The sequence below is a fragment of the Cricetulus griseus genome, chromosome 4 (genome assembly GCF_003668045.3).
Source record: "Cricetulus griseus strain 17A/GY chromosome 4, alternate assembly CriGri-PICRH-1.0, whole genome shotgun sequence".
Taxonomy (NCBI): domain Eukaryota; kingdom Metazoa; phylum Chordata; class Mammalia; order Rodentia; family Cricetidae; genus Cricetulus; species Cricetulus griseus.
In genome coordinates, this window is record NC_048597.1 from 102,790,594 (window position 1) to 102,802,530 (window position 11,937).

At 47.3% G+C, this 11,937-nt stretch overlaps 1 protein-coding gene and 1 long non-coding RNA gene across 11 annotated transcripts in view; one reads left to right on the plus strand and one right to left on the minus strand.

Moving 5' to 3' along the window:
- Kdm2b (lysine demethylase 2B) overlaps positions 1 to 2,312 on the minus strand; it is a 121,967-nt gene extending 119,655 nt beyond the window's left edge. For 2 of the 10 annotated variants that reach the window (XM_027414013.2, XM_027414015.2), the window contains exons 1-2: positions 2,027 to 2,310; positions 655 to 799 (exon numbers count right to left, since the gene is read on the minus strand). In XM_027414013.2, coding sequence (XP_027269814.1) covers positions 655 to 799; positions 2,027 to 2,101 — 220 coding nt within the window. In that variant the 5' untranslated portion in view covers positions 2,102 to 2,310. Of the gene's footprint in view, positions 1 to 654; positions 800 to 1,456; positions 1,529 to 1,844 lie in introns of those variants that run through there. The other 8 variants (XM_027414022.2, XM_027414018.1, XM_027414021.2 and 5 more) reach the window with 7 other exon arrangements.
- Positions 2,313 to 2,431: 119 nt separating this feature from the next.
- LOC113835487 lies at positions 2,432 to 9,146 on the plus strand. The gene is made up of 2 exons (XR_003485069.2): positions 2,432 to 3,068; positions 8,720 to 9,146. It is a non-coding gene; the product is annotated as an uncharacterized LOC113835487 (long non-coding RNA).
- Positions 9,147 to 11,937: the final 2,791 nt, after the last annotated feature.

The following is an 11,937-nucleotide window of genomic DNA, read 5'->3' on the forward strand; positions in this document are numbered from 1 at the left end:
GTCTTGGGGAGGGTGTAGTACCAACAACTCCCAACAGCCCATACTTAGTTCCTTCTCCAATCCCACAGAGCAGGGCCCATGAAGGGGGAAAGGCGCTAAGGGACCCACGGCTCAGATCCAAGCCTCTAAGGGGCGTAACCCCAAACGAAGGTGCTGCCACCTCCAGTCCCTAAGCCCATTCCGGCTCATCACCCTCAGGGTCCAGGATGACAAGGTTTGTATGGGAGGCTTCAAGCATGCAGCCCTCACCCCGATGTCCCAAGGATGTTGAGAAGGCTCCTGCCAGGCACTGCACCTCTGGCAGCGCAGAGAGCGCAACGGGCTTGGGAGAAGAAAGATGCTGCGCTCACGTCCTCTCTCAGTCCCAGAGTCTGTCCCCGGGTCCCTCTCAGTCGGTTAGCCCCTTGGCAATGACCACCCTGGTGCTGGTGATGGGTACAATCAGGGACTAGGCCCACGCCAGGCCCAGCCCTCTTCCTGCCTGCCCTCCTCCCTTACCACCCCCCCACCCCCAGTGCTCGGTCTTGTTTCGTCACCGGATCCCCTGGAATGGGGGACGCGGGCGCGAAATACGAACCCAGCCACCGGCAGCTCCCTCCCCACGTGCGCGCTGGCCTTCTGCACACAGTGCAGCCAGGAGAGGGGGCGCCTCACCTTTGCCCTCCATGGCATGCACGAAGTCCCCCTGGTACAGCTGGCTACGTAGCTTCTCCTCCAGGCTGAAGCCACGGACGCTGACGATTTCCTCCACGTCCGACAAGTCCTCGTTTTCGTCGTATCTCTGGCGGTCAATCGCACGCTGCGGGAACCCAACCAGAGAACCCGGGACATTACTGAGAGGACTAGGGGGTCTCCTCTCACACTGGGCCCACCACAAACAGGTGCAAGAGCCGCGCGCCCACTGCACCCCAGCATTGCAATCTGAGTAACTTTGCGCAAACGCCAAAGATGCTGAAAAGCAGAAAAAGGGGCTCACACCCCCAAGGCCCAACTGTCTGTACACGAAGCACTCCCTTCCTGCATCTTTTGAAGCCGTGGAAATGCCATTTGGGGGCTTTCCTTTGCCCCCATCTTAGTGATGTACTGAGCTTTGCCGGCTCCACAGGGAGCCCAGTTATGTAACCCCTGAAGGGGGCTCGGGGCACGAGCCGGCGGGGCAGATGTAGGCCCCGAGAGAAGCCGCAGCAGCGCCCGGCTCAGCGGTAACAGCAGCCCCGGCGGCCACAGCGGCCAACCCGGGAAGCCGGAACCCGGGGCCGGCGGCAATTCTAAGGCTGGAGCAGCTCCGGAGCTACAGAAAAACTGGGAAGCTGAAACGGAAGGGTTGAGACCCTAGCCGCCCCCGCCGACCGACCGCTAGTGCCAGAAGAGGAGGAGAGGGGAGAAGGTTAAGAGCTTGGGGAGAGAGAGGCAGCTGGCCCACCACAAAGCTTTCATCAGAGACCCCAAAACGCACCAGCAGCTGCCTCATCTCCCCACAAGCGCGCGCGCATTCACTTCCTAAGGAGTCTCCCCCACCACTCCCCGCATCCCTCTTCCTCCTCCCTCCGCCGCCCAGCACCGAGCCCCGCAGCCCCCCAGATCCCAGGCGAACCCCGAGCCCGCTCAGTCTCCTCCACGCCTTTCGGCGCTACCTCCTCCCCACTTAAGTGTCTGAGACCCTGAGCCTCACAAGAGACTGGAGGAGTAAGCTGCTTGCTTCCTTTTGCATGCAATTTATTATTTTTTCCGGTCCTCTTGCAAAATACAGAAAAGGAAAGAAAAGGCAGCAAGAAACAACCAAAAAAAATAAATCGATCATATACCAGATACAGATTTGGGGGAGAAAAAAAAAAGCTACACACCAATCTTCTTCCAGAGTCTTTCTCTGCCTCCATTTTTTTAGGAGAGTTCACCAATTAATTGTCAACACTCCTGCCCCCTGCATTTTGGCGAAGGGGGGGAGGAGGGAAGACTAAAGAAAAGAAACCAAAAAATAAATAAATAGAGCAAGCCAGAGCCGATATCTACAAAGTTTTGCACCAACACTTAAGCAGATCCGTTTGCAAAGTCCTAGGAAACCATTTTCAGCAGTTGTGGGGGGGGGAGGCGTCGACGTCATAATCCCCGGAACGTAAACATTGTTGCAGATCGCTCTCGGAGCTTGCGGCCGGGCTAGTTGGGGAGAAGGGGGGCTCGGGTTGGGGGTGTCGGGGACCACAGCCGTAGGAGGTGTGGGGCCAGAAGGGAGCCTGGGACGCACCCGGCGCCGTTAGCGCCTTGGCATCGCTGTTTTGTTGTTGGGTCACGAGTGCGCCTCTGCACGCAGGCGCCGCCGCCGCCCGGGAGCTGACTTTTGGAGGGTTGAGTTGCAGGCGGCGGGCGCATCCCAGAGATGGCGGGGCAGGGAGGGAGGGAAAGAGAGGAGGGGGTGGGGAGGGAGGTGCAGATTTGCACGGATGGCCTCAGCGGGAGGCACGGAAATGCTAGCCGAGCCTGCTGGCGTGAAAGCCCCCGGGGCCTGGCACCCCCCAAAACGACCCCCCACCTCTGCCCCTGCCCCCTTGCGGGGGTTACCCACGGCTGCTCCTCCTTTCCCGCGTCTACCTCTCCTCATTACCTGTGCTTGCAACCTACATTCAAAAGTATTTTGTATTTATAATTTCTTTTTCTGGTTTTGCTTTTCTACTGCATGTCTAGGGGGGAGGGGCCAGCCTGTCCAGACCCCTCTCCTTTTGCGAACCTGCCATATGGAGGAGGCATCTGAGGGGCTCAGAAAGAAATTAGCGCAGCTCTGTATCTGTAGACTGCGTTACTTTTAAGCTCCCGGGACTGAAATAATAATATGGGCACACAGGTACAGGAAATACAGCCAGTCCACGGCCTTTTCAGACTGCAGCTGACCGGAAGACAGCCATTCATTCATTCATTCATTTATTCGGACAGCCTCGGTTGAAGAGCCCTGAAATCAGAAGTTGGGCGAGGAAAAAAAAAAGTCTCTACACTCGCTGAGAAGAGATAAATCGATATACAGGAGAGAAACAGAACCGGAGTCAGCGTCTCTAACGCAACCCAGAAGCAGGCGAAAGGTAAGCTCCTTGTGTGGCAACTTAAAAAGAAAGTGGTGGGGATGTTCGTGGCTTTCTGAGATAGCACACCTTGATTAATTCATTTTGTTTCTTAGCGGAGGTAGGAGCACCCTCTGAATATGCACAGAATATCAGATCCCCAGTGTCCCTCTGTCCCCTTGAGTAGTGCTGTGACTGCTCCCAGAATTGGTCCATTTGAATTATGAGACAAGCTGGCCCTAAACTTAGTTCCCACCCAGCCGTTTACACCCTGCAAGGCCTAATGACATAGCACCAGGAATACGCTGAGAAACCTCTTAGATGATCCTAGTAGGTACCGATTGCAACTTCTTACCCAGTATACAAGTTAATGCAGGTCAATTTGCACATTTCGAAATCCAGATTCAAGAAATTATAAATCTGGGTGGTGGTTCTTTTTATCTTGTTCCAGTGTCAACAGCTCAGGCTCAGACAGATGTGGGGAGGAAGTGGCCTTGCCACCTGAGATCAGCTGTGAGGCAGACTCAGGATTGGTCACTCTTAGAGATAATGTACTTCTCCATCACTCATGTTAGAATTTCCTACCAAATCGTGCTGTACTTCTTTCTGCCTGTCCCCAAAGCTGCTATTGGAAGCTTGTTTTAATTCCGTACATACACGTTAGTGGTAGAAATCTTTTACATTGGGATGAGGCAAAAAACATCAAATTTTGTCACCAATCGGAATCGCATCTGCATTGGTTCAGCTGCATCCAGTGGGCAGACTTTCTCGCCATCCCTCTGTTGAAAACCAGGGACCAGCTGGGATGTAGTTTAGTGGTGGAACATTTGGCCTAGAAACCTTAAGGCCCTGGGTTCCAAACTCAACACCAAAAAAAAAAAAGAAAGAAAGAAAGAAAAAGAAAACGAAAAGAAAGAAAGAAAGAAAAGAAAAAGGAAACACGGATCATTTTATTTGTGAGAAAGAATCTTTTAAAGGAAATGTCTTATATTGTACTTCCGTTTTGTAAACCAGGAAGCTGGGATTCAGAAAGGCAAAAACCATTCACCCACGATCACACAGTTTGCCTTTTTAAGTGCTCACCAATTTCATTTATGCTTCAAAATGAAATTAAGCTGCTTAAAGGAGGGGCTTGGGTTGAGAATCAGTGCAAGCATAAAGCAAAACTGTCAAATGGGACAGTTGAGCTCTTCATCCTCCTCCCTGAGGCTCTCCTCTCTTCCCCTTTGGCTTCCTGCAGTGCCCCCAAATGCTGGCATTAGGAAAAAGTCTAATGTTAGCCACTTTCATATAAAAGCAGTTAAGACCATATATCACATCATTGGGGAGTTCCTGGCTAGTCAAGAGTGGGAAGGGGTTGTTGAGTAGTCACCTGATTTAATCCCCTCCCTTTACAAACCTCGAGGAAACCACAGACCTAAGAGAAGAATGGGCCAGCCTGCAGTTTGTTCCCCTTTGACTCCCCCAGAATGCCTACCCCTCTCCTGGGTCTAAGTGGTCACTCAATAAACGTTGGACCCGTGATGGATCACCTTCTCCAGCATATTTGCATTTTCTCTTTATCAGTAATTGGCAGATGAAAGGCTCTGTCCTCGGTTGAAAGAATTCCAAGCATTCACTCCAAGTGGGGGAGGAGGTTATTTTGGACCAAAGGGGGAAGGGCCAGACCCTTAAGCTGTAACTTTGGCTGATTGTCCCCTAGGAGCTTAGACTAGGTGAGAGTTAAGAGAAGAGATGAAGGGGCTTATTCAAAAGATGAACTTTTAATGCAGAAAAACAAGCCAGCCCTACTGGAAACAAAGTAATAAAAAAAGACCCAGGCAAATCCTACCTGTGTTACACTCATGCTATTGTTTCATCCTCCTCACAAGCTAATTAAGCAACTCTGTCCAAAGACAAAAAAGAACAGAAAACCTAGAAGTAACAGCCTCACTTACACACACACACACAATGTGAGGTGGTGGCTGGGAGGTATACCAGTGGCTTAACAAGATGATGACTGATTCTGGATGGAGCCCTCAGATGCCAGGGTTTCTGGACCTGGAAGAAACAAACTGTTCTCATCCCATTATACTGGCTTTTGGCTTTCCTCTCTGATAGACAGTGTCTTTTCCTAATCCTAGATAGCCTGGATCTTGCTGTGTAAACCAAGCCAGTCTCAAACTTTGCCTGAGCCTCCTGCCTCTGTCTCCTGAGTCTTGGGACTATCCCAGCTTCTAGCGCCAGGCTGCTAAGAACTTGTGGTGCCTGTGAGCTGCCATCTCTTTAAATTGTTGCCAGTTTCTCCCCATTTATAGCTAAGGCTCAAAGAAATGCTAAGTTATTTGACCACAATAAGATTTGAACCAAGAGCTTGTAGGAATCCAGAGCCCACAAGACTGGCCACTATGTAAGCCTGCCTGTAGGACTCTGACGTAGAACAGAGAGGAATATTATATACCTTTGCTGTCAATTATAGTTGCCCCTGATGTGTGTGCACAAGTGCATGTGCTCATGGGATGGAATCCAGCTGCTTGTGAATGATAACCAAGAACTCACTGTACTATTAAAATAACACTTGTAGCAAAAATACTCAGACTTAAGCTGGGCATGGTAGTGCATGCCAGGGTAGCATAGTGAAAACCTGTCTCAAAAATAAAAAATTATTGGGTTAGGGTTATAGCTCAATGAATCAACACTTGCTTGGCGTCATATGCAAGGCCCTGGATCCAATCCCAGAGCTGCAAGCAAACAAGCAAACAGAAACTTAAAGCATGGGGCTGGAGAGATGGCTCAGAGGTTAAGAGCACTGACTGCTCTTCTTAGAGGACCTGAGTTCAATTCCCAGCACCCACATGGCAGCTCACAACTGTCCAGTTCCAGGGGATCTGATACCTTCACACCAATGCACATAAAATAAAGTTAAAAAAAATTAAAACAATGAAGCCTTTGGGTATTTGCCACTATTGCTCTTAAAGTACCTACCAGGCTATTTATGCATGAGTCAAGATCCGATTTGGCTTAGCATCTCCATAACCAACTACCCCAAAACATTAGCTGAATGAGTGAAGAGTCCATGGAGGCAAAGACATCAGCAAAGGTATATGGAAGAGCACATATGGTACAATATAGATTCTGCAGCCTCAGACTTAAAAGCACTTGTGCCTAACGCCTTCGAGCCTGGCTGGGTACCAGTTGGATGGGATTGACCCACCTGCCCACATCTTAAAAATAAATTTCTAAAGGATGATATACAGCCTATGGATAGACTCAAGGACCATATGATATAACTCAGAGCTTGAGATCAGGAATTCCAGGCTAATCATAGTGAGTTCCTGTCAAAAACACACATAAAAAAAAAAAAAATTAAACTAAGGCTCTTGGTTTGATCTTCAGCATTATAAAAGGAGAATATAGGCGCACATGGAATGACTTGATGGTATCCTTAAATAAAAACAAGATATAGAATACTAAATTTGATCACTGCTTGGGTAAACCAAAGAAGATATTTCTACAGATCTATACATATTTTTTGTTTTGTTTTGGTTTGGTTTTTGAGACAGGGTTTCACTGTGTAGCCCTAGATGTCTTGGAAATCACTCTGTAGACCAGGCTGACCTCCAACTCACAGAGCTCCACCTGTCCCTGTCTCCCAAGAGCTTGGATTAAAAGACCGTGCCACCACTTAACCATTTCCATGCATTGACTTTTCTTTTGAAAGACACAACAGTGGAGAAAAGAAACATGACACGAGAAGGAAGTTATTCTTTGGTACACTGTGATACCTTAACCACTTGTATGTATGAATAGTGCCTGAGTCAGATCCAAGTGGGTTAATTTCGTTCTACATGCTATAGTGCCTTTTCAACTTTATACCATGGAGATGTGTTACCTGCTCAGAAATGAATTCTAAGTTGGTGGCGTAGCTCAAGAATAGAGTGCTTGCCAGCATGTAGAGGCTGTGGGTTCAATTCACAGAATGCTGGCAGATGGGTGGTGGCACATGAGTAGAAATTAAATACAGTAAAACCTTGTGTTCAAGATCCAGCACTGACAAATCTTAGGCAAGTTTTATTCTACTTTGTATTATGTATTACTTTTGTAACTTAAAATATACTTTATTTAATATATCAGCAGATCAAGCTGTTTCTGTTAAAGTGATCATTTATTTTGTTTTTTACTCCTCAATCCCTTGTGGATTGAAGTAAAAAAGGAAAAACAAAACTGTACAAAGACAGTCAGGCCTGACTCTTGGGGGAAAGCTTAATGTTCTATCTAGAATCCTGCTTGCTGTTATGTCTCTTCCTGTGTAAGGATGGGACTAACCCTTGAAACCACAGGTGAGTTAAAGGGTTAATGCTGTGAAGAGAGTCATAAAAGTTCAAAGATTCTTTCAAAACTTGCATCTTGGGATTGATGGACATGTATGGCAGCCAATGGAAATAAAAGGGCAGGCATGCTCAGTTGTCACTGGCTGACCATTCCTGAGGGATGGACAAGAAGGCTGGCAGTTAACCCTTCAGAGCCTACCATGCCCTTTGCATTTCTTTTATTTTGAAGCACAAACAGAAGAGTCCTCCCACCTTCAGGTGCTATCTTTGGGTCCAATCCCTGGAGACAGGGTCCCCTATCAAAGGAATACCAGAGAACAGAGGTCCTGGAGGAAAGTTTTGAAAGACAAGGAATCAGCTGACCTCTCTGAGTAGGAGGCCAGGGGAGAAGTTTGATGCACTTTTTGTGCTGTCAGAACACAGACCCATGTTGGAGACATTTCCATTAATCTTGTAAAGTGATCAGTCACTGGAAGGATTGAATTGCATTTCCTGCCCAAAGATGTGGAGACAGATGACCTTTGCAGCAGCCCTCAGACCCCCAGTTCACAGCTGGAGAGAGGATGTGTCAGCATTTACTTTCCAGTCTCACCCAGCCCTTTGTTGAGAACTCCAGCCCTTTGTATTCAGGCTGCTGCAGGGGATTTTGCAGTTGTTGGTGCAGATGCAGGGTTTTTGGTTGTTTTTTTTTTTTTTTCCCCTAACCTCCCACTTCTTAGAGCTTCTGAGAAACAAACTCTAAACTCTACTTGGCAGAAGATGGTATCTAAGAGCTGCCCCAGAGAGAGAACCAGAATAGACTTGGGGAATTTTGAGAGGCCACTTGGCCTTTTGGCTGTAACCATCGCCTCTTCCTAGGTTTCCTGAATACTATAGGCTGACATGTAGGGAACCAGAGGTCCAGCAGATTCATAACGCCTCATGATTAGGTGGCTCGATTGAAAACAGAAAGAAACAAAGCTTTTCTGTGTATTGTCTCAAGTCAGAGGCACTGCTGGAAGGAAGGCATTTACATAAAGGAACACTGTAACGTCTAGGCAATATATACAGATACCAGACACTGGAGGAAGACAGTCTTGTTTCCTCACCTGTAAAATGGAGGTTGTACTAAGAAACACGCTCTAGTCACATGAGTACTGTATGAACCCGTGTCAGAAAGGGGCTCACCCAATGATGCTATTCAAATGAAGCTGATGTTCTGGGTACCATAACCGTAACAGTTTGCTTTCTTCCAAATTTAAGATTCAGGGGGATTCACCTGTGGAGGATGGAGTAGCTATTTCCCCAGCCATATTCCCTCTTAGCTTGACCTCATTGCTCTATGTATTGAATCCTTTGACTAAACATTCTTGTCTCTCCTAGGCCTTTTCACCAGCTGATCACGTCCTCTGCATTTTATCCTGCTAGCTGCCACCTCTACAACATTCTTCTCCTACAATCTGCTTGGGTATCTTATTTCCTGCCACCCTAATGCTAAGCACATGATGTTGGCCTGAGGTTTCCTCAGGGATCAGACCTGGGACTCCAGCAGGTAGGAAAGTGCAAGGATACTCAAGTCCTGTAATAGTGGTGTTTACATAGAACCCCCATCCAGGTGCCAGCGAGATGGCTCAGTGAGTAAAGGCATTTGCTGCCAAGCCTGAGGACCCAAGTTCCATCCCCAGCACTGCATGATGTAAGGAGAGAACTGGCTCCCATACATTGTCCTCTGACTGACACACCTGCAAGTGCAGCCCGTGGTGGGTGCATGGACACACAAACACACATCAAATAAAAGATAAAGAACCCATCCTCCTGGTATTTTTTGAATTATTTCAAGATTACTTTGAATAGCTAATACTTAGTTGATGTTTGAATAGTTAAAATATAGTTGTGTTGTTTAGGAAATAATGACAAGGCAGAAAAGATGGGGTAGTGGAGAATAAAAATTTTTAAAACCCTATGGAATTTTCCCCCAGTACTGATGAACCTACTAGGGCCTTGCACTCTACCACTGAGCTATATTCCCAACCCTTTTTCTCATTTTCTTTAGTGTCCTTAGTGTTAAACTTTCTTGCTGCAGCTATTGGTGTAAAGAAAGGAAACTACGGATGAACAACCTGTAGTTTATTGACAGGAAGAGGGGGGAGGAAGGGGTTGGACTGTCAGCCAATCCGAGAGGAGATAGAGACACAGCGGGTGACGTGTGATGACGTACACGGTTTGCTGTGCATGCCCTGCCTGTCTCTCTCTTCTGGTTTTTCAAGACAGGCTTTCTCTGTGGCTTTGGAGCCTGTCCTGGAACTAGCTCTTGTAGACCAGGGTGGTCTCGAACTCACAGAGATCCGCCTGCCTCTGCCTCCCAAGGACTGGGATTAAAGACGTTCGCCACCACTGCCCGGCCCCTGTCACTTTAATACACCTCATATCTCAGACAGCACCTCTGTCTATTTACTCTAAAACTACAGCTCAAATGGAAGCCCACCAACCTACCATCCCTCCCCAGATGCCCACACTATTTTCCCTCCCACGGTGCTCAGAATTTCCTTCCCCTGCATAAATAACTGTAATAGCTTTTACAGGTGGTGTTAGTGGCTTTAACCCTTTTCAAAGTGACATTAAGTCACAAGTGCTTCACGAAACACAAGGTTGATATGCACACACAGCATCCTTCACAGGAAACCCTCCAGTTCCCTCCTCTCCCTCCCATGCTACCTACTCCTGGCAGAGTGGGCTTTCCCCCAGGAAGGGTGGAATGCTCTGAAAAAGGACAATTGGCTCCTCTCCCCATCTCCAAGGGAAACTCACATCTGCCTCTCATAAGTACAAATTCCTTGCAAAGACAGGTCTTGACTTCAACCCCTTGGATCTGGATCACAAAATCGTATATAAAAGTACAGGCTGGAGAGGTTGCTCAATGGTTAAGAACACTTGCTCAGCCGGGTAGTTGTGGCGCACACCTTTAGTTCCAGCATTCAGGGGGCAGAGGCAAGCGAATCTCTGAGTTTGAGGTCTACAGTGGGAGTTCCAGGACAGCCAGAGCTATTACACAGAGAAACCCTGTCTCAAACCAATAATAACAACAAAAAAGAGTGCTTGCTGTTCTTGTGAAAGGACCTGGGTTCAGTTCCCAACACTGACATGGTGGTTCACAGCATCTGTAGGCACATATGAGATACACATACATGCAAGAAAAACACTCATACACATTTAAGTATAAAAAGGAAAAACTTTTAGTACATACAAATAATCTTTTTGTTTGTTTTGAGACAGGATCCCTCACTATAGCCCTGGCGGTCCTTGAACTCATTATGTAGACCAGGTTGGCCTCAAAAACTTAGAGATCCTCCAGTCTCCCGTCTCCTAAGTATTGGGATTAAAGGTGTGTTCCACTACTCCTGACTATTTACAAATAAATCTTTAAAAAAGGTGTGTGCCTTTAATCCTAGCAGTGGGGGGTGTCAGGGAATGAATCCCTGAGTTTGAGACCAGAGTGTTCTACTGAGGGAGTTCCAGACAGCCAGGACAACACAAAAACCTTGTCTCTGGCTGGAGAGATGGCTCAGAGGTTAAGAGTTAGGCTGCTCTTCTGGAGGTCCTGAGTTCAATTCCCAGCAACCACATGGTGGCTCACAACTATCTTTTATGAGATCTGGTGCCCTCTTCTGGTGTGCAGATATACATGGAAGCAGAATGTTGTATACATAATAAATAAATAAATGAAATATTTAAAAAACAAAAACAAAAAACCTTGTCTCAAAAATCCAAAAAGTTACATGGAGAGGTAAACTTCTCAAACCCTGAAATAATGCCTATTTTCAAGCTCAATCAGCTAACCTTCAAGGGGCACCTTTTGGTGGTGGTGGTAATTATGCAAGTTCTTAGGGGCCTTCCTGACCAATAAAAAACACGCTACTGTGTAGAGCTGGAGGAAGATGGTGCTGTGTCTCTCCAGACAGCCACCATAGTTGATGAGATCCACTGGGCAGAAGTGAGTCACAGGCCATTGAGGACAGCACCAGCTTCTCTGTACAAATCTGAAGGCTTCAAACATGCGCCCTGCATCCTCCTCCAGAACCCCAGTCGAAGGTGATGGGTGAGAGAAGGAAAGGTTCTGTTTGTCAGGCCCAAGCTAGTCACTAGGTAACTGGCCCCTCCCTGCCTGGCCTACCAGCTCATGACAGAACTGAGGGTGGAGGGTTAGAGCCAGCTGTTAACTTTTAAATTAGCCCACAGGAGTAGAACTTCTGCTTCTGGTCTCTGGAATTGATTCATCAATGTGGATCTGCAGGCCAGTCTACCCATCTATAAGTTGTCCATGATGCTTCTTGTCTACCCTCTGTGGAACTCTGTTGGGAAACAGATACTGTTTGGGGTGTGAAGTCAGAACATAGGAATCGTAGTCATGGTCCCTGGCGGCTTTTCCTGTTCTTTTCTCTGAAGCGGTAATCACATTTATCGTGTCTTTATTTCCCACTAGGATGCCAATGTGAAAAAGAAAAAATTATTCTCCTCCCCTAAAACAGAAGCTGGCACATTATAGGCTCTTGGTAAATATTTGTTGAAAATGAAGTTAGCAGGACTTGGTGAAGTATGCCTTT